Source organism: Xenopus laevis, chromosome 4L, assembly GCF_017654675.1.
Source record: "Xenopus laevis strain J_2021 chromosome 4L, Xenopus_laevis_v10.1, whole genome shotgun sequence".
NCBI classification, from domain to species: domain Eukaryota; kingdom Metazoa; phylum Chordata; class Amphibia; order Anura; family Pipidae; genus Xenopus; species Xenopus laevis.
This window is the reverse complement of record NC_054377.1, coordinates 63,107,998-63,131,251: the sequence shown is the minus strand read 5'-3', so window position 1 is coordinate 63,131,251 and position 23,254 is coordinate 63,107,998. Positions and strand designations below refer to the sequence as shown.

The 23,254-nt window shown below is 36.9% G+C and overlaps 2 protein-coding genes across 2 annotated transcripts in view; one reads left to right on the top strand and one right to left on the bottom strand.

Moving 5' to 3' along the window:
* Nucleotides 1–23,254, bottom strand: part of cep89.L (centrosomal protein 89 L homeolog) — a 77,510-nt gene that overhangs the window by 4,967 nt on the left and 49,289 nt on the right. The window contains exons 14-17 of the mRNA XM_018258026.2: nucleotides 21,859–22,026; nucleotides 19,392–19,533; nucleotides 12,792–12,881; nucleotides 4,384–4,553 (exon numbers count right to left, since the gene is read on the bottom strand). Coding sequence (XP_018113515.1) covers nucleotides 4,384–4,553; nucleotides 12,792–12,881; nucleotides 19,392–19,533; nucleotides 21,859–22,026 — 570 coding nt within the window. The remainder of the gene's footprint in view (nucleotides 1–4,383; nucleotides 4,554–12,791; nucleotides 12,882–19,391; nucleotides 19,534–21,858; nucleotides 22,027–23,254) is intronic.
* On the top strand, nucleotides 4,574–9,880 carry LOC108714119 (E3 ubiquitin-protein ligase RNF182). The gene is made up of 2 exons (XM_041590224.1): nucleotides 4,574–4,660; nucleotides 8,945–9,880. Exon 2 carries the CDS (start codon nucleotides 9,026–9,028, stop codon nucleotides 9,731–9,733), a length of 708 nt encoding a protein of 235 aa, XP_041446158.1. The 5' UTR covers nucleotides 4,574–4,660; nucleotides 8,945–9,025; the 3' UTR covers nucleotides 9,734–9,880.

The following is a 23,254-nucleotide window of genomic DNA, read 5'->3' as shown; positions in this document are numbered from 1 at the left end:
GAAAGGCTGTTTAGCAACTGTCATTGGGTTTTAGGTACTTCCTCAGGGATAGCGCCTAAAAGAGCTAAAAGAGCTACAAAGGCATTAATATGTAATATAGAAAATGTCAAATTGTACAGTGGTTTCTAGAAATGGACCACCTTGGGGCAGGACCATTGTCCCACGAGTGGGACACCCCCCGAAAAAATTCTCATTTGTCCGCGGATAGATCCTAGCTATTCTAGCTGGGGTAAGGTACCATTGGAATAAAATCTTATTTCCAGCCTCTAAGAGAATTGTGTTTAAGTAACTACCCCATATTTGAGACCACTCTTTTTCTGATAGCTTTTTACCAAAATCAGTTTCCCAAGATACTCTAGGTGTGTTTAACGGTCTATATAGTAACAAAATTGCACCTATGGGAGCTACACCAGCCTTGCACCACCTTTCACAATAAGATGATACTGTATCATGTGAGTCTGAGGAGGTCCAGCAGGCTAAAATAAAATGTAAAATTTGGTAGGCCCGAAACTTTTCATTAGGAGGCAGCAAAAATTCTGTTAAGGCCCCTATGGAATAAGCACCTCTTGGTGTCAACAAGGAGTGTACTGAAGTGACAGTTATGTTCCCACCATTCAAACTGAGATTGATAGATACCAGCAGGAAATTTAGGGTTTCCCAATATAGGGGCGGCTGGTGTGTGCGCCGTGATTAAATGGTGCTTTGGAGCCACTGGGTCCCAAATGTGTAGGGAATTTGCTAAAGTTCATTTTCCTCATTCCCTTAGAGATCCCTAGAGAGGAGGAGGCTGTATATGGGAAGGTATAAGAACTTTGCGGTCTACACATAGTGGCAGTTTGTCAGTATTATGATGTAATGGCAATTGTGCTAATTGTGCTAAGTCCAGCAACCATCCTTGAGGCATCCCTTTATTCCATACAAACTGCAACAATGGCTTTAAACATTTCATTACATTTATTTTATTTTATAATTGTATTACTGTACATTTAATTACAATCACTGCGCATTGTGGCAAACATTAAGGGGCACATTTACTAAGCTCGAGTGAAGGATTCGAATTAAAAAAACTTCGAATTTCGAAGTGTTTTTTTGGCTACTTCGACCATCGAATGGGCTACTTCGACCTTCGACTACTACTTCGACTTCGAAACGAACGATTCGAACTAAAAATCGTTCGACTATTCGACCATTCGATAATCGAAGTACTGTCTCTTTAAGAAAAACTTCGACCCCCTAGTTCGGCAGCTAAAAGCTACTAAACTCAATGTTAGCCTATGGGGAAGGTCCCCATAGGCTTGCCTGCGTTTTTTTTGATCGAAGGATATTCCTTCGATCGTTGGATTAAAATCCTTCGAATCGTTCGATTCGAAGGATTTAATCTTTCGATCGAACGAATAATCCTTCGATCGTTCGATCGCAGGATTTGCGCTAAATCGTTCGACTTCGATATTCGAAGTCGAACGATTTTAGTTCCTGGTCGAATATCGAGGGTTAATTAACCCTCGATATTCGACCCTTAGTAAATCTGCCCCTAAAACTGTGCAACTTTATTTTAGTTGTGGGTTGAGTTGCATGTTCGCAAAATATATTTTAAATGTGCTCAAAGAACAAATTAGCCACAAAGATGAAAAATTGCTCATGTTGAACACATCCTGTGATCTTATTGGACTGCAGATTATCATGTTCAAAAGTTTAATGTGCTACTGCACTATGTTCATGAGTGTGTTGTGCATGGGTTTGGAGGAGGAAGTAGAAGGAGATATATGGGCAGGCCATACTGTAAGGTTCTCATTCCTGATAAAATAACCAGGTCCTGTTTTAAAGACAAAACAAACCTGGCATTTACCACATGGTCCCAATCTCAATGTGGCCTCTTGGCTAAAGTGTGGTGCAATAAACCCTATATATAAAATTATATATTTTAATATCTTTATAAAGTTTGAACTGCAATAATTACCAGCACCCCCTGGCATTTATACATGGAGACAGAACAAACTATTCAAAGCGGGAGTGCAAGCCATGTTATGTTTGACGAAGGGGTTCTCCCCAAAATGTTACATGGCTTGCACTCTATTCTATGAACTCTGCATTTTTATTGTCTGTTCTGCTTGTCTCCACATTCATTCCAATAACTGTATAAAGAACCAGAAAGTAAAGTCTGTGGAGAACTATAACTTCCAGCATAGTGCCTACATTTGCTGGAAATCTAAATCTGCGCTTTGGGGTTCCTGCAGGATTGTCCATAAACCAGAATATTCTGCTAATGCAAGCCCCACATGTTAAAGGAAAGAAACAATATGATGAAGCGAGTTCTCGTTCTGCTCTGACAGAAGTGTAATATTCTATTCAAACCCCTACGAGTAAAACAATAAATTGATTGTTGAATTCACTGCAGCATCCAAATAACAGGACAGATGGAGGTTGCGTGTGGTTCCTGAGAGCCGAAGGCAATTACGACTGGCATATCTACCAGTGTCAGTTACTCATTTACACAGGGATTAACAGTTCACACTTTGTGAAATCTGCTCCAGCATTTCTGTACAGCTGTACATAGTTGCTTTTACAATAATAACTGGGAAATAAAGAAATTTAAACATTACAGATTGCAGATAAGTCTAAATATTGTTTCTTTATGACAAGGCAACAGGTTTATGTTATTTCTATGTATAACATCAGGGTAGTCATTTACATTGGGGGGGGGGGGGCTTGTAGTAGCCTAAAACTTATATCTGTTTATTTTATGAATGGCTACAGCTTACTAAGCAATGCAATGTAAACCTCCATTATGTCTGGATACAACTATTAATCCTATCTAAATATAACTGTAAATAGATTATACACACTATTGCCATACATCTGAAAGAAGTAAAGGGCATGACAGACCCTGTAATTGTTAAAGTACAAATGCTGCCACCTTTATCAGAAGCATGAAAAAACACATTGAGATGTGGCTGCTGACACAATGAGCAAGTACAAGCCTTGCACCTATCACAAATTAATACTGAATTGAAAGACACTGCAGCTGGACTGAATGGATCAGCTGTGTTTATATGCCTCTACTGTTGCTGTTTGTTGTATTTAGAGTGGCAATTAGATTTCAGGCATATACATTCATTACAGGTACCGTATATTGATCTTTATACGGTTGTTTTTTCGTTATTGCTAAAGGACAACCAAACAGAACACAGCATAACAATGCATGAAAACACCCTAATTTCAGCAGAGGTGCTGCATCTGTTTTGCTGAGGGAAGACAGCTGCAGTTTCTAATTATTATAGACCATAGTCTTTTTACACATTCGGGATGTGTATTCATGCATCGTATATGTTTTTTGATTTGTGTTAGATTCTCGTGTATTTCATTGTATGGCAATGCAAGTGTTAACTGATGTAACTCTGCCCTGTAAGTCTGTACCCAAAGGGCATTGCAGTTGAACACAGAAAAAAATGATTTGTAACACTAGCAAAAAACAAAGAATACATGGATCAATGAACCATTATTTACTGTAAGGGAAATATTTACTATTGATTACAGATTTTGCTATTTTTTTTCCTCTTCCCTGATTGTTCGAAAAGTGTTTACCATCTTGATCAGTTGGTCAGAGCGTATTTAACGGTTTTAAGTTCCATTCCTTTCTGTTACATGCGGTGTTAGCGGTTAGTGACAGTGCTAAGCTCTAACACCCCCTGAATTGTTAATTCCATCTGTAAATTAATTTGGGGTTTAACGATTTGTACAAACTCTGTTCCACACTGGAATGATTGTTTCCGATGTAAAATGGAGATTATTAAATCTGATCTTTGTTATGACTCTGGTGAATGTTACATAAGGCATTTTTTCTGTCTGCAAAAATCCAGAAATCAGTCAATGTGGCTCATTTATGACCGATTTTTTCCTTTTTTAAAGCAACAACAATCGATAATGATAGTTACTACTCAGTTAAACATAAAACAATCTGTCATATATCAGCCCATCAGTCATAACAAGTATTGTGTGTATAAATGCCATATCCATAGTAATAAAAATATTGAAATAAAACCCTTTAAGTGCTTTCTCTAACTCTGCTTTTGTAGCTTTCAGCTTGGCTTTGGAAACTTATTCCTTAGCAGACTATACATTTGTCTGAACAGTGTCTTCTGCTTAGACACAGACCTTGCCATGACTACAGATTCTTAGTGATTATCTTTCTGCAGCTGGGCTTCTTTTGGGGGTGGGAGGAGGGTATCCACCATTTTCTGTATGAATTGTACACAAACCACATGAGAGAGAGCAGAGCCTCGGCAGATGGGACCAAGATGAAAAGCCAAGTGCCCACAGCCCTGCAGCTGCCCTCCTTCCAACAGACATGTCTAAATGGTTTGTTTTTCGCTGTGACTGACTTACCTTTTCTGCTGCAACACTTCATCAAGGGTTTCCTGTCTATCTTGCAGCAGCCGCTGGAGGTGCCTCATTTCACGCTGATACTGGACTGCTTTCCCTGCAAAGTCTTCCTCCTGCTCTGACAGTCTGTGGCTGATGTCTTGCAGTTTTCCAGCAGCCTTCTTCTTGTACACCTGTAACAATTGAAATGAGTGTGCAGTTTGCAAGGATGCTTAAAATACAGCACCCATGCTCAGCTAATGTTTCGGCTCAATGAGGAGTTGCTAGAATAATAAGTCAGGTGGGTCTTTTTAAATATACAAAATCTGTTTAATTATCAACCCTAACTCGTCCCCAATATGTTCTATATAGCAAATAATGCTGACTAGAATGTCAGTGTAAAATCCATTTCACAACAGCAAAAGAGGTAGCTGTTTCCTTAAAATATATTTAAAGCAGACGTCCTATTGATTGAAGATTTAATAGGAAACAAAATTGACTTATGCATTTGTTATGCATCACATGAGGTAAGTAGATACATCTTTGCACACAAAATCTAACTCCTCTGACTTTTAACACAAACACATTAATGCATATTTTATTACTTTCTGATTTTTATTATTAATAGCTCAAAACATGCTGCAAGGAGAATTAAATAGTTCTGACTCATGACCCCTCTAGAGACTCTCAAGGTCATATATTAACAGGTCAACCATGTCCTCCCAGGAAACAATGTCAATCCCGAACCTCCCCGGAGAGGAAATTGTTAATAAATATAGATCTGTGTTGTTTTCAATAGCATTCCTTGATAGACTGTGGAGTGTGAGGGCATTCCCCTGTGTTAAGCCTTTGCTGTGTGATTACTCTAATTAACATGTACACCACTAAACTTGTATAGGATATACCCCATACTACAAGCATGAAACAGACTGCAGAATAGTCTTTGCTATAGAAAGGCAACTTAAAGCTGAACTGAAACAGGTTTACCTAAAAGCACACTGTAATGAAAGCCTTTAATGCTATGAGTCATGTATCTAATTAGCCAGTGTTCTGTTAGCTAATGGATGCAATAGATTTCACATAGGATCTGCATTACTAACATGTTAACAGAGTAGGGACTACATCCTTCATGTCCCACAGCACTGATATGAATTGGTTCATAAATGAAGCTTCAGATCCAGATGAGTTATTTTAGTACGTCTGTGGGTCCTCTGCTTCACTGATCACAGACTCAAGCTGCCAAGGAAGTGTAGTGAATGAGATCAATCAATGGATAAGCATGTAACAGAGTTAACACTGTCAGAAATGGAAGTGGGGTAACACTTTCTAGAACAGACCACAGACCGGTCCGAACATGCATTCCAATACCGGCAACACTTGCAACTTAATAACAAGGCAACTGTACTAAAGACTACAGATATGGGACTTGTTATTCAGAATGCTTGGGACTTGTGGTTTCAGGATAAGGAGTAACTCTGTGATTTGGATACTTTAAACCTGCTAAAAGAATTGTTTAAACATTAAATAAACCCAATTAGATTGTTTGTCTCGAATAAGGATTAATTATATCTTAGGTGCGATCAAGTATCAAATATTTATTTACGATTACAGAGAAAAAGGAACATGTTTAAAATTTTAAAATTATTTGATTAAAATGGAGATGACCTCCCCGTAATATGGAGCTTTTTGGATTACAGGTTTCTAGATAACGGACCAAATACCTGTATAAGCTTGCCACTCTCACCTAAAATAAAGCCACTGCCATAATATTCTCTTTTTTACCATAGTTTCAGACCAAAGCAATAAATAGACAAGTCAAGCTCTTCAATAATGCAGTTTAATTTTTTGAAACCTATCGAAAGTTATTGTTTAAAATAATGACTGGGGAAAAAGAATCTGTAAAATGGATAATTTCTATTTAATCTTATTTACTGTTTTTATTATAAAACAGGGGAGCTGCCATTTTAGTTGACGTCGTTTTCCCCCCAGAATTCCAGCGCAACTGCAGGCAAAACTAAGTTGCAAGCATCGCAACTTGTACGTGATGTACTTATATGGATGCAAATTGGCATCTGTTTGGTAAATTAGACTAAAGTGTCACAACAATAACTCGAAAGGCAGACGGCACTTCTGAAAATAGGGTTTATTGGAATTCCTGCTGGTAAAAACCTGACGCGTTTCGGGAGTTATCTCTTAGTCAACAGTATCATGTATCACAATAGTATCATGATGGAATACGATAACTTGAAAATTGGTGGTTATTCTGTTTTCCTACTTAAAGGGGTAGTTGGGCTTAACTAACCAATTAAATTGTAGTATGCTGTAGATAATGATCTCCGATAAACTGCAATTAATAATTTAAATTCTGAATTTTTTCCACAGTTTATAGATTTGGAACTGAAATTGCAATTGCAAGGGCTAAACCTAAACATGGAAGTCACAATATAAGAATAGCTGAGGGCCTCAGCAGAAAGAGAAGCAATAAAAACACAATGCAACTGAAGTCTCACACTCAATCTTTTTCTGCTTTGGTTGTCCAGGTCAGTGACTCGAACAACTAGACAGCATTTTATTTTTATATCAAGCTGGTAAGAAGCAGAATAGGAACTCTAATTATTCTCAAAACCATGAAAATGGATTCCAGTGGAAATGCTTTTTTTTTTTTTTTAGAACAGACTTATCTAGGTTGACCTTCCCCTTTAAATATTTTGTTTTTGTCTAGACAAGTACTATTCCAAAACTGTGCCACCTTAGCTGTGGTTGTACTATAACTCCCAGCCTCCAAAATGACAGGTTAAAAGCTTACACTTCCATTGCCACCTACACATTTATCTGCTGATGCACTAATGTAGCTTGTTGCTTTCTTTTCATTTATCCATCACATAATGTGCCATGCCTTGACATTTCTAGCTGACTCACAATTTGCATGACAAGAGTATTTGTGTGTGGCACACTATCCTCTCTAGAATATCTTTTTTTATATTGTCAGCAGCTGAGAACAACACTAGTTGTGCTTACTGTTGATATCATACTTCTTGCACATGGTGTCTACCTTGCTAAATTAATTCATTTGCTCAGGTACAAATGAGTTATACTGGCTGGCAAAATTCTTAGGTTGCAGCGCTAGGGTCCTAGGTTCCATTCCAGCCAGGGAACTATCAGAACTAAATTTGTATATTCTCCCCTTGCTTGTGTGGCTTTCCTCAAGATTCTCTGCTCCCTACCACTCCAAAAAAACACACAGACAAGTTAACAGCAAGTTAACAGTTCTTATAAAATTGACCATAGTGTGTGTGAATGATAAAGTTACTTTAGACTGTAAGACCCACTGGGGCAGGCACTGATGTTAATATATTCAATGTAATGTGCTATAGTATATAATTCATATTATTCAGATCACCTGAGCTAGTGGAGCAAGTGTGTACATGTCCCACTGTAATACTACATGTGCAGGATTAAAGGTTTAGTTATAGTAAAACAAAGAAGGGGATTTGTGTTTCTATATATCTATATTGCATCATAAACCTGCACTGAAAAAAACTGCTCCACAAGTACATTATAGCTTATATAAATAAGCTTCTTTGTAGCCTTTGGTGCTGCTTGGGCTGTTAGGCCCACATTTGCACATAAATAAGCTGGTTAGAATTGGAATACAGTGGCTTTAGTATTTAATTCCTGATAGAGATCAAATATTATTCATGTCGCTGTACTCCGCTACAGGATAGAAAACATTTCCATATAAAAATTCTGAGAAATAGTTTGCAGTTGCTGGACAAACAGATATAAGGGCCAATTAGCTAAACCTACTCAAAGTGTTAAAAAAAAAATTGCAATTTGTAATATGGAAAACAAAATTTGAGTCAGATACACGATATTCACCAGCCATTTATAGGCACTTTTCTGCAGCAAAAGGGGGCGGCACATGGGCATTTCCTTTACATGTGTGCACCTCTATTGGCAAAATATTAGTTCTCGCAGGTGCAAACTGCAAAGGAAGCCCTGTAATTGCTTAAAACGTGTGTTAAGGATAGTGTTTCTTTACACCCAATGCACCCAAGTCTCGTGCATCAAAATAGATGCAACCAGCAAACTCGTACTTGATGTTAGTACAGATTAATTCAAGCAGGCTTTGTGCAACAATATAGCAGAAGTCAGCTGATTGTACCAGAACAGACTTCTGGTACAGTCAGGTCAGAGGAAATACCATTTAGAAATGATTTATACAGAAAAGCCATTTACAGAGTGTTGTCAGAAGCATGCCTACTGTGTATTCTGCTCGAGATGCAGTTGTGAATGTATAATAGTTAAAATAGGACTGTACAATCTAGAAAAGCATGTCACTGCAGGCAGCATGTCATTATTGTGACATTTTGATGAATGAGAAATGGCAGCCAAAGAGCGGCCTCATGCTGTTAATCCAACATGGGTTCTAACCTTTTGCAGGATAAAGAAACCATTTATATGGATTTGTATTTGTTGGCATGGAGAAAACTTTGTTAAAATAGTTTGAATGCAGACACATTGGACAGTGCATGAAATGTATTATTTTCCCTTAATGACTATGCTTATTCCATGTCTTTTTTAGAAATCCAAAGCTGTATAAAATGCTACTTCGCCATAAACAAGGTACCTAGTGGACAACTATAAATGACATCTTGCTGTAAAGATGACAGTGGAAGAAAAGCTCACAACTGAAGAACTGGAATGCAAAATATGCTATCAGAGATTTAATGCTAATAGTCGCAAACCCAAAATTTTAGATTGCCTTCACCGTGTATGTGCTAGATGTCTAACAAAAATACTTAATATAGGAGACGGCTCCCCATGCATTTGCTGTCCATTCTGTCGCAATGAGACTGAACTGCAGGAAGATGAAGTGGAAGGATTGCCGGATGATACCAATATTATCTGTAAACTCAGTGAAAAAAACAAGGCGCAATGTAGTTCTAAATGCAATGAGGTGGTTTTGACACCTAAAAATCTTGCTTCATCTAGCCCATCTCATGGATCTTCAAACTGTTTAGTGATAACAATAATGGAAGTACAAAGAGACTCTATTCAGACGCCAAGTCAAAACACCCTTTCTGACTACTATGCTGAACAGAGTATTGAATCTGCTTCTGTAAGCTCACAGGGCCAAATAGATCATGACCTTTTCTCCAAACTCTGCAACCACGTGCCAAGAATACTAGTCTGGCTTCTTGGATTTTTCTATTTTGGCTCCCTTCCTCTTGGAATTTACCTGCTTGTAATTCAGAAAGTCACTCTTGGGATAGTATGTGTTAGTCTTGTTCCTTCTAGTCTAACTATATGCCTTGTATATGGCTTCTGTCAGTGCCTGTGCCAAGGAATGTGTGATTGCTCAAGAAGTTGACAAAATGCCATACTGCATAAATAACTGTTCAAGTGATAAATATTTTTTGTTAACTACAGCCTATAATAGCACGCTACAGAACCAGTGAAAACATGTAAAGTTGGCTAGGCATGTATAGCCAATATTAAACTGTAATTTTGATATATGTTTGATCTACATATGATGACTTTGCAGTTTTAAAATATACTGAAAGGAGATTTTTGTGCTGTATACTTGTCAGTAGAATAACCTGGTTAAAGCTCACACATGAAGATCTGCGTGAATTAATGTGTGGTACCTTGTTTAAAGATCAAACGCGCCCGTAAGACTTCTCACTTGCTGTTCTACACATGCCAAGTGCAGATATGGGACCTGTTATCCAGAATGATCAGGGGGTTTTCTGGATAAGGGGTCTTTCCGTAATTTGGATCTCCATATCTTAAGTCTAATTGAAAATAATTTAATAATCATTAAATAAACCCAATAGGATTCCAATAAAGATTAATTGTATCTTAATTAGGATCATGTACAAGGTACATTTTTACAGTTTTCTAATTACAGAGAAAAAGGAAATATTTTTTGAAAATTTATTATGAGTTATTTGATTATAATGGAGTCTATGGGAGATGGGCTTCTCATAATTCTCAGCTTTCTGGATAACTGGGTTCCAGGTAATGGATCCCATGCTTGTAATTATTGCTTTTATAAAGGATCATGAAATGAATGTAATGTTTTAATTTAATTTAGAGAGGCACAATACCAGTGGCACATTCTCTGACAGGACACCACTGAATATAGCAGCAAAGCCAGCTGTTCACCAAGTATTACAGTGAGTGACAGTATTATGAAACGACTGATCAAAACTGACAGCTACAGCGAGACAGCCTCCCTTTATTGTCGAGAAGCTAGGACTATAGACTATGAAAAAAAACTTACCAGATGGGATGTAAGTGCCTTCTGGGAATATTACAAAGCCTGAGCATGCTTAATGGCTCCCGTTTCCATGGTAGGCCACAAAGGGTTGGATGTACAATACAAACGTATAAAAAGTGTTCCTTTGAATATACACAATCTAGTTCTCAAACAGTTACAGACTACATAACAGAAAATGTAAAACACTGATATAATGCTATTAAAGACAACCTAACAATGAACTAGCTGCAGGATTTAGTAGCTCGAAATAGTAACTTTAAACCCCACACAAGTAATCAGGATGTCTGAATGTGACATTTTTGTTTGATTGGCAGAGATCTGTATCCTTGTATGTACCTCCACATTAAAGCTGGATAAGCTTTATTGTATTTGTGCACACCAGTAAAGTCTTAGTTGCAGCCAATGCAATTATAGGATAGCCATCTTTGCTTACTACAGTCTGGAGGCTCCCCTAGGCTGCATTATGCAGTAGTAGACCAATGGGACACAGGACGACTCTTGTGCATATTCTCCAGCGTGTATTTTAGAAAGAAATATAGGCCATAGTCCTCGGGCATCAAAGACCTAAAACTGCCCTCCATATTCTACCATATTCTATCGTGTTCAAAGGGAATCTCATTCTAGCAGTAATGGTTTGTAGGCAAATCTCTTCTTAAAATGTGTGTAAGAGCATTTTCTGACTAGTGCTTTCATGTGGTTCCTACTGACTACAATGAGAGGCAGAAGAGAATATCCTTGTGCCATATGGAATACATGGTGTTATGACTAGTACAATGTTCTCTGTAAGGGCCACGGAAAACAATTCCATATAATGGCAACTGTGATGACATATACATTGCAGTACTGTTTTACATTTATACTGTAAACATTCTGGTAATCATTACTTTTCTGGTGCAAAAGAAATAATGTAGACTTTTGTCAGCTTTATCAATGTCCTCATTAAACATTCATTAGAGGGTTAAGTAGTTTGAGTTTTGCACTAATTGCTTATTATAAAGCTGAGAAATTTCATATTATGTTTTACAATCTTCAGCTTTTCCATTTGAAGCATCTATTTTAGCCAGATTAATTGTCAGTAACCAGTACAATCCTTGTCGCTGCTTAATTTTGACAGTTCTTTGAACACATTAAACTGCTTGTTATTTACTAAAGAATTGTGCACATATTTATAATGCTCAATGATAATATGCATCAGGACTACATTATAAAAATTTTAGAAAATGCATAGAATTTAAAAGGGCCTCTAAGGGCAAAATCAAATACTGATGTTCATTTAGAACCACTTAAAGGGATTCCGTCATGATTTTTATGATGTAGTAGTTTTTATCTCTAAATTACATTGTTTACACTGCAAATACTTCACTCTACAATATAACATTTCATTCCTGAACCAGCAATTGTATTTTTTTAGTTGTAATATTGGTGTGCCATCTCAGGTGATTTTGCCTGGTCATGTACTTTCAGAAAGAGTCAGCACTTTTGGATGGAATTGCTTTCTGGCAGGCTGTTGTTTCTCCTACTCAATGTAACAATGTGTCGCAGTGGGACCTGGATTTTACTTTTGATGCTGTTCTTAGATCTGCCAGGCTGCTGGTATCTTGTGTCAGTGAGCTGCTTTCTGTTTACCTTCCCATTGTTCTGTTGTTAGGCTGCTGTTGGGGGAGGAGGGGTGATAGCACAGCAACTTGCAGTGCAGCAGTAAGGAGGAATGACTGAAGTTTATCAGTACACAAGTCACATGACTGGGGGCAGCTGGGAAACTGATATGTCTAGCCCCGTGTCAGATTTAAAAAAAAAATATGTTTGCTCTTTTGAGAAACGTATTTCAATGCAGAAGTTTGCTGGAGCAGCACTATTAACTGATGCCTTTGAAAAAAAAACATTTTCCCCCATGACAGAATACCTTTACGGGGCTTGTGTATTTAGTACACTTGGTAGGAATCCTGATTATAGCTAGCCATAGAAGATTGATAGTAAAACACCTAAACATTCTATTTTACATTCTGTAGGTATCATTTTTAAACACCGAACACTTCATCCCCATGAAGGCAAGGCATCTTTCCTATAACTGCTAAAAGAGCACCTTTAATGCAAAAGAGGAAACAAAAAAACACAATATATAGACTTTCAAGATTCAAAAACATACCTTCACTAATTCTTCGAGCTTTCCTAAACGTACATTTCCTTCCAACATCTTATTAAAGAAACTTTGTTTTTCAGATTTTAAGCTTTTAGCCTGTAGAGAAAAAAATATTAATCAACCTTGGTGCTGAGATATATTGGAACTGTGAATGACATTTATAAAACTGTAGATACTGTATGCATAAAATACACAGCCTAACTCAAAGATATTTAAATATATTACTTGTTGCAAAACAACAGGAAGTAATTTATGTGAAAAGAAAAGGTAAACTATCTATAAATATCCTACCAAACATATGTTTATGTTTTTATTTATTATCATGTACAGTGGTGTGAAAAACTATTTGCCCCCTTCCTGATTTCTTATTCTTTTGCATGTTTGTCACACAAAATGTTTCTGATCATCAAACACATTTAACTATTAGTCAAAGATAACACAAGTAAACACAAAATGCAGTTTTTAAATGAGGGTTTTTATTATTTAGGGAGAAAAGAAATCCAAACCTGTGTGAAAAAGTAATTGCCCCTTGAACCTAATAACTGGTTGGGCCAACCATAGCAGCAATAACTGCAATCAAGCGTTTGCGATAACTTGCAACGAGTCTTTTACAGCGCTCTGGAGGAATTTTGGCCCACTCATCTTTGCAGAATTGTTGTAATTCAGCTTTATTTGAGGGTTTTCTAGCATGAACCGCCTTTTTAAGGTCATGCCACAACATCTCAATAGGATTCAGGTCAGGACTTTGACTAGGCCACTCCAAAGTCTTCATTTTGTTTTTCTTCAGCCATTCAGAGGTGGATTTGCTGGTGTGTTTTGGGTCATTGTCCTGCTGCAGAACCCAAGATCGCTTCAGCTTGAGTTGACGAACAGATGGCCGGACATTCTCCTTCAGGATTTTCTGGTAGACAGTAGAATTCATGGTTCCATCTATCACAGCAAGTCTTCCAGGTCCTGAAGCAGCAAAACAACCCCAGACCATCACACTACCACCACCATATTTTACTGTTGGTATGATGTTCTTTTTCTGAAATGCTGTGTTACTTTTACGCCAGATGTAACGGGACGCGCACCTTCCAAAAAGTTCAACTTTTGTCTCGTCGGTCCACAAGGTATTTTCCCAAAAGTCTTGGCAATCATTGAGATGTTTTTTAGCAAAATTGAGACGAGCCTTAATGTTATTTTTGCTTAAAAGTGGTTTGCGCCTTGGAAATCTGCCATGCAGGCTGTTTTTGCCCAGTCTCTTTCTTATGGTGGAGTTGTGAACACTGACCTTAATTGAGGCAAGTGAGGCCTGCAGTTCTTTAGATGTTGTCCTGGGGTCTTTTGTGGCCTCTCGGATGAGTTGTCTCTGCGCTCTTGGGGTAATTTTGGTCGGCCGGCCACTCCTGGGAAGGTTCACCACTGTTCCATGTTTTTGCCATTTGTGGATAATGGCTCTCACTGTGGTTCGCTGGAGTCCCAAAGCTTTAGAAATGGCTTTATAACCTTTGAAATTGAACTCAGGTGTGATAAACCACAGTTAAGTTATTTTTTAACAAGGGGGGCAATCACTTTTTCACACAGGCCCATGTAGATTTGGAGTTTTTTTTCTCCCTTAATAACATAAACCTTCATTTAAAAACTGCATTTTGTGTTCAATTATGTTATCTTTGACTAATAGTTAACGGTTTTTGATGAGCAGAAACATTTAAGTGTGACAAACATGCAAAAGAATAAGAAATCAGGAAGGGGGCAAATAGTTTTTCACACCACTGTACATAGGGTTGCCACCTGGCCGGTAAAAATGATGGTTAATCCCAATGTTATTTATAGGGGAAAAAACATAAATCTATAGGAAGGCCAGTATTTTTTTCAGAAAAGGTGGCAACCCTACATGTACAATAGATGACAATAGCTACTGCAGTAATTTTGTGATGGCTTTGCACACTTGATCAGACTGCATAAGGATATTAGAATGCACAACACTTAAATGGAACACTATAAAAATCATATTCTATGTTCTTATTGTGGTCCTATGCATGTACTGCAAGTACTGGTTCATTTCATTATTTTCTAATGGATCTCTACTCAAAAAAAAAAAAAAAAAAAGATCAATGCTGGGGAATGGTGTTCAGTGTTACAATTTCCATGGTAACAGATGAATGAAATTGGTTACTCAAAAGAACACAGAATAACAACAAATAACAACAAATGACAAAAAAACGGTGAGTCTACTGTGTGTAAATGTAATTGAAAAAAAAAAAAAACTATGAAAAACAGATTTTATTAACAGATATGCAGTTTCCTTCTTGAAAAATGTAATACCCTTGGATCTAATACCTGGTATTGCCCTCTTTGGCATAAACAACCTCAACGATTTCTCTGAAATTGACTGAGAATTTTTTGCCTACTCCTTCAGGCAGATTTTTTTAGCTGTGTCATATTGGGGGGGGGTTAATATGGACAGTTATTTCAAATTCCCCCCGCAGTATCTCAAAAGGCTTTAGATCCAGGAGGCTTTGAATTGGCCATACCAGAACCATCATTTTTTTCAGCCATACATTGAAGGATTTATTGGAATGTTTAGGGTCAATCATGTTACAAGGTCCACTTTCAGCTGAGCTTCAATCTTCTGGCAGCTGGTCAAAGCATCCTGGTACAATGAAGAATTCATAGTGGATTCTATGCTAAGACCTTAATGCAGCAAAGTAGCCCTAAACCATAACATTTCCACCACCATTCTTTACAGGGTTTATCATGTTATTTAGGCAAAAAACGGTCTTTGGTTTTCGCCTTGCATGGCTTCTGGTTTTGTGAGCAAATAATTATCTCTGCCTTGTCTGCCCAGAGCATATTATTCCAGAAGTCTCAAGGTTTCATTTTTGACTGCAGCCACAGTTCTAGTTGTGTATAAATGGACCCATTCATAGTAGGTACTTGTGTCCAAAGCTAACCATTGTACTTCCATATAACAGAAGTTTCCAGTGGAACTTTGGAGCTACTGCACCAGCTACAGGGTTCCCCAGGGTTAACGTCATGCACTTTGACAACACTGGCAAGAGCTTTCAGTAGTTCCTGTGATTAAATTCTGGGTTTCTTAGAAACTTATTTCAGGATCTTGGATTCTGCTCTTGATCTCAACTTGCAGGGGAGGCCTGGTTTAAGCAAGTTTCCAGTTGTTTTATATCGTCTTCACTTGTAGATGATTTTCCAAACAGTGAATTAATTGATGTCCAATTATTTGGTCATCTTTTTAAATCCATTCACAGACCCATTTTTCTAAAGGCCTCAGAGACAGTGCACTTTTAATCTAGGAATGGTGATACCACAAATCAAACTAAATGTCTGAGGTTTGGATCCTCCAAGAATCTCTTTATCAAAATTTAAATAATTTGCACCTGATCTGGTGCAGCTGAATCAAATTTTGGTATTTGAGGTTGAGTGTTAACACATGAAATATACAATTAAATTACACAAAGGACTACAAAATGTAAATTGTGCATTCTATTTATTATATCACGTTTTCCCCATCAATATTGATAAAATAAAGTTTGTGTTTCTTGAAATATTCTGCAAAAAGTCAAAAAATGTCCTGGGGTGTTACCTTTTACCATGACAGTGATTAATTTATGTTAAAATCCATGTCACTTTGTGACTCACATAAAAGCTTTAACTTAAAGCATGTTGTGATTACCCTTAAATGACTGGGAAACACACACATCCAGTTCAGCGACATTAAAAATGAATTTTGCTTTCATGTTCAAGTTTAAATGCTGTGAAGCGTTACAAATCACGTGGAATACAATTGATTTACTAACAAGTACAGTATATATTTTTCTTGATTTTTAAACCGCAGTGGCTCAAAATCATTTGTACAACATCTTAATCAGGAGCTAAACAGCTCTGGACTTTGTGCTATGCTTCATAATGCTGTCAAATAAAACAAGCTAATGGAGTTCATCAAAGTGGTTTTCATGTTATAGTGTAAGATATACACTAACTGCTTAATTATACTGTTAAAGTTTTGTTTACGAGCCAAATCTTTTCATTGTGAAATATTTTCATGGTCAAAAATCAATTCACTGTGAAAGAATTTGTTCTTGACATGAATCCTACTGTTGAGGTAACCTTAAAATTATCAACATACAAGCATCAAAGCAAATCAAATTCTGCAAAGATGGCTCTGTGAGTAGCTCTGGCTTTAGGCAGATAATTGCTGCCTTCCATCTGTAGTGCCAGGAACTATTAACCATGTTCAGCCCTCTAATTCATCAAGGGCACACTTAGTAGCATTTTTTGCCTGGGTACAAGTAAATTAAATGTTAAATAAAATGATTACACATTAGCAGTAGTATATCTACACCACACAAGTCAGAAACTATTATTATAGATTAAATATGTTCCTTTTTTTCACTGTAGGCCCAAGGGTGTTGTTGGAGTATTTGTTTTATCTTGATGACAATAGTAGATAAGAACAAGAAAATGACAGACTTTGGACAGTACATATTTCAGAACCTTATATGTGCACTCAAAGAAAATGTGTTAAGGGATGGTCTACAAGGTCTTCCAAATGAATCACATAGGTGGCCTATCCTGTACCAATAATGTCTCAAAAAACTTGTTGATAAGTTACTTGAAACTATACCAACAGTCTCAAATTAGGGGTGGGAAGGGGAAAACATTTTTTACTTCCTTGTTTTGTGACAAAAAGTCACCAGATTTCCCTCCCTGCCCCTAATTTACATATGCAAATTCGGATTCGGTTTGGCCTAGCAGAAGGATTTGCTGAATCCGAATCCTGCTGAAAAAGACCAAATCCTGGATTCGGTGCATCCCTAGTTAAGGTACCATAATTGAAAATACAGTACTAAGAAAAACTATAAAATACTGTTGACTGATACTGCAAAAGGTAAACAAAATCTAAACTTGAGTTATTATGCATGTCATAATATGACATGAATAATAGTTCCCAGTAAGCACCACAAACAATGTAAGTACAAATTAAAACCAAGGAAAAAAGATAACTTTCATTACCTGGTACAATGCCAATTCTGACCTGGTTTTCAAGCAGGAAACAAATTACAAGCTCTCAAGAGCAGCTTGTTGTGAACTTCCATGACATTTATAAAATATCATGATAAAAGTGTTTAGTAATATCAGTATTCACTTATATAATGGATAGCATTTGTTACAAGAACTAAAAGAAGAGTTCAAATCACACAATGCTCCATACATATGTAACAATCTTATTTCTTCCAGTTCCATACCACTGATTCTGCCTCCCACAGCATACGATCTATATTAAGATCTGGAACTTGGATCAGAAGGAGGTGCAATTCCCTTTCATCTGGAGGAAGTGAGGCTGTTTAGCTTGTGTTGAACAGAGTAGATCCAAATGAAAGCGTATTTGCTATTTTTATGGGAACAATGCCCAACAAGAAAGATGTAGTGATATCTCAATTTGAGTGTTACTTATAACTCTGGTTTGGTGCCTCAAAGTTCACAACCAGGAGGACAAGTATTCAACATACTGTAGGATCGAGCACACAGTAGGCAGGCTCTGCTGCAATGACTTTTATTCGGATCACAACATGTTTCGGATCTGCTTGGATCCTTTTTCAAGTGAAAATACAAAAAACCAAAACACACCTTTTAAAAGTAACAAACTCCACCCCCAATGCATTCAATTGGTGTCAATCTTCCATACTGACAAGTAACCCTTTAATCACCAATTTGTATCCAGCAATAATATTAAAAATATTAAAATATTGGACACACATTTTTAATATTATTGCTGGATACAAATTGGTGATTAAAGGGTTACTCGTCAGTATGGAAGATTGACACCAATTGAATGCATTGGGGGTGGAGTTTGTTACTGAGTGTTTTAAAAGGTGTGTTTTGTTTTTTTGTATTTTCACTTGAAAAAGGATCCATGCAGATCCGAAACATGTTGTGATCCAAATAAAAGTCATTGCAGCAGAGCCTGCCTACTGTGTGCTGCATCCTACACTATGTTGAATGATTATATGTTGGTCTACTGGTGTGGCCCGATTGGAAAGTGAGCACTTTACACAAGTGGAAGCATTGGACTAAATAGATTGTATTATCCAGGAGGACAAGTATCCAGTGTTGACTCTTTTCCAAAGAACAAGCAACAACTACTGCCATGTACTGTATTGTCAAAAAGTACAGTTGAAACATGTACCATTTTAGCCATTCCAGTATAACAATTAGTGCTGTTTCTAACTGAGCATTGTAGTCCTGCAAATAACTATGAATGCTTCATTAAAAAATCAATTTTAAATATTTATGCAAAATACATTAAATGAAGGCACTTTTAAATTAACGACAAAGCACCTGCAAAAACCTTTGCTTAAATTCAGGTTTCTGTTCAATTTATAAAAGAAGGACAGGTGGAAACTATGACCAGATACACACAGGGGAATTGGAATATAAAGACATTGCACAATATGTAAAATATTCATGATAACAATTACTGAACATTTACCAGGTTGAATGAAGCTGCCCAGTGATCAGATAGGTCAGATAGAAATTGCTGGCATTAAAACCATTTTCCCTGAAACAAGGAAAGAGAAAAGATAACAGAAGCTTTGCACTTACCACTTGCATCAGTTCATCCCGTTCCAAGGAAATATTTTCTGCAAGTGTAATAATGTTGGCTAAATACTGATGGGCTGCAACCTCTTTCTCCAATGCATCTTCCAGCTGTTGCTTCAACTGGCCTAGTTTTCTCTGTAGTTTTCTATTCACACAGAATTGTAAATTGTAAACAACAGGCACAATGCAACTCTCATTTTGCCTTTATAGTTATTAAGAAAGGCTCGTAAACAGGGACCTTATGCCATATGCCGACTGGCAATACAAAAATATCCTAGTTGGATAATGAAACATCAAGGGGCAGATTTATTAAGGATCTAATTGAAAATTCAAATCAGATTTTTGAAAATGTTTTTAGGTCAAAACTATCAAAATTGACTATGCAATTATCCAAACTCGATTCAATTTTTTTTTAAAAATTCAACTTGATTTGAATTGCACTATTCGCCACCTAAAACCTGCCGAATTCCTGTATAAGTCAATGGGAGAGGTCCAATGACCAATTTGAAGCCTTCCTGACATTCAAGTTTTTTTCATAGAAAAAACACCAAATCGAGTTTGGCCGAATTTGTTTCGATTCAAACTTGAGTTTTCAGGTCAGTAAAATTTTTCAGAGTTTTCCATATTAAATTTTTTTAAAATAAATAATAGAATATTCGAATTTAAAGTTAAATCTAATTCATGTGAGTTAAAGAAAACGCACATGAATTCGAAATTCGGCACTTGATAAATGTGCCTCCCAAATGTTAATCTACCAGTAAAGTCATTGAATTAAAACAAACAAAACTATTTTAACCACACCAATGTTTATATAGAATTTAACAAATGTGAATAAAAATAATTTTTACATTTCTTATGTGTTTTTCTTATGCATGTGTATTACATACGAGTTCATCCATGACACATGTAAGTACTTGAACAGGCAGGCTATATTAGTCCGCATTCATAAACCTGTCTCTGGAGGGGAAGGCCAATTAAAAGAGAGTTACAGTAGTCTAGACGTGATATGACGAGAGAGTGAATAAGAATTTTGGCAGCATCTTGGGTGATAAATTATCGTATTTTGGATATGTTCCTTAGGTGGAAGTGACATGATTTAATAAGTGACTGGATATAAGGAGTGAATGACAGGGCAGAATCTAGGATAACCCCAAGGCACCGGGCCTGGGGAGAGGGGTAATAGTGGAATTGTTAGCAATGATGGATACTTCCGGGATGTTACTGGTGTAAGTTGGAGGAAAGAGAACCATTTCAGTTTTAGAGAGGTTTAATTTAAGGTAGTGTTGCGACATCCAGGCAGAGATAGTGGACAGGCAAGAGGAGACACAAGTTAGGAGTTCTGGGTTGAGATCAGGAGATGAGAGATAGATCTGGGTATCATCAGCATAGAGGTGGTAATGGAAACCATACAAGTTGCTTAATTTGCAGAGGGAGGAAGTATAGAGGGAGAATAGTAATGGTCCCAGGACAGAGCCTTGAGGAACCCCAACAGAAAGAGGTAGGGGAGAAGATGCTACTCCGTTGTAGGAGACACTGGGTTGCAAAACTTGCTTGATATTTTTGTGTTTAGGCATCTTCAGTGCACACGCCAGTAAAAAAAAAAAAAAAAAAAGTTTAATCAAATATTGCAGGTACGTGGTTGGTTTTTAAAAATGTAATCTGAGATAATAGTTTGATCCATTTCAAATCTCTGCGATGTTGCCAGGCGATAGTTTATGAAACATAGTTGTTTTTACATAGGTGCAAGCTCAGATTGCAGAAACAGTTGCTAATGTATATCATGTTGCTAATGTGTCTTATGAGCTTACATTCACACTGAGCATTTTATTATAGTGCAATATATATATATATATATATATATATATATATATATATATATATATATATATATATATATATATATATATATATATATATATATAGCAGTCCAGTGAAAGCACTCACGGCAATGACCCTTCAGGGGTATATCAAAATATTTTTATTAGTGCATGGTGCATCTCAACGCGTTTCGACTCGCAGAGAGCCGTATATACATATGTTTATATGAATAGCACCTGGGTGCCTTTTTGGATTTCAGTGGAGTGCGGATCACGAAGGACTGTATATATATGTATGCGCATTACAAAAATAAAACATGCTATTCAAAAGCAATCCCTGCCCTATTAATGTAAATGACAGTTTGCAGGCCCATATGACAATTGACTAGCATAGTAGTGTATAGTACAGTACTGTGCTCTTAATAGCACGTCAAGGTTCAAGTTATACTAAATTCTACTACAACGATTCTTTCCATAAAGTGTGCTACAGATGTAGACCATTATCAAATTACACATACGCCTTCCAGTTTCAACATATTACTATTATACTAAATATTAACAATCATTCATTTATGAAGAAATAATGAAAGTATAGGAAAAATTTTACAAATGAACCCCAGAGAAAAGTGAGTGCAAAAAATAAACCAACAAACCTATTCGATTTTTTCACTGTTTCTACTTCAGCATCAAGAATCTTGTTATCAGCCAATAGGTCGTTTCTCTCCAAAAGAAGACTCTTCTTTTGTAATTGCAACGTGGCTATCTTGTCCATTAGATCCTTTTCTTCAATTTTACTTGTATCTTGTTTGTGCTGCATCTGACTGCAGAATATGAGGACATTTATATGAAATAACAGCTCTATTATTCCTTGCATAATACCATCAAGTCAACTTTACTTAAAGAACGAAAGGTAACAACTAACTACTTCCCAGTATAATAGTTGCCACAATAGCTGGCCCATTGATTTGTTTTTAGCCCAAAAACGAATTAAATAAATTACTTTCGGTTGTTTAAAGTTGTTAAAGCTTTGTCTCTGAAAGCCACCGCCATCTTAGTTACATAAATGCTACTTCCCAGTGCCCAAATTTCACTAGTGTGCATGAGCAAAGGATCCCTCTAACTAACTAGGAGTGCGTCATTATGGTTAGTTAGGAGGATCTCATCATTTTTTAAGAATGCACACTGAGACTCAAGGGTACCCAGGGCAGTGGGGAGGAAACAGAGACTTATTTTGGTGACATCATCCAACTGAGAGACTAGATATTTTGAAGCAGCGCGCTTTCTAACACCATAAAGTGAAAGTGTCTTAAAGTGAGTAAAAAATAATGTACTGTGCTCTGTACTGGTAAAACGGGTATGGTTGCTTCAGAAAAACTATTATATAGCAATATATAAATAAGCCGCCTTGTAGCCATGGAGCAGGGATTCAAAGTAAAGAGCCAGGTTACATATTAGACTGCAGACTCAGTAGAATATAATGGTGTTCTACAGAGCTTATCTGTTATCGGCTATTTAACATGTGCCATCCCTGTGGATATTAGCTGCTGAGGAAAGATGATAGAAAGAAATTATGGAGATAAAGCAAGATGCCAGGGACAGGTATGGGTCATAAACATGACAAGTGTAAAAAAATCTTTCATCTTAGCTGCTGCAAAACTAATATTTATCATTACATATGTATGTTATCCATGTCAGTTCTCAGAGTATTTTGGTATTTGTCAACATCTCCATATAAAAATTAACCAAGGCAAAATGCTAGACACCGATCCTTGTGCTATGACCTGTTAGCTATAGACATTCCACACTGCCCTTTGCTGTTTAATGTTTTCCGCATAATAGTCTGCATTTCCCATCAGTGAGTTTTGTTCCTGAAATGCATTATATGTCAGTCTTGAGGGGTTAATATGTTACAGTCATATCAAAGAATGTAAATTTGTTCAGAACAAATGTTTGCTATGCAGAATGATTGCGATTTCGCCCTGAGGCTGATGACCCAGAGAAGAGGCAATTTAATCCACCATACCACACTGGTTAAATGCAAATATGTGC

What these genes read in the sequence shown, in the direction of transcription:
- LOC108714119 (XM_041590224.1), top strand. Translation starts at nt 9,026, where the DNA reads ATGACAGTGGAAGAAAAGCTCACAACTGAAGAACTGGAATGCAAAATA.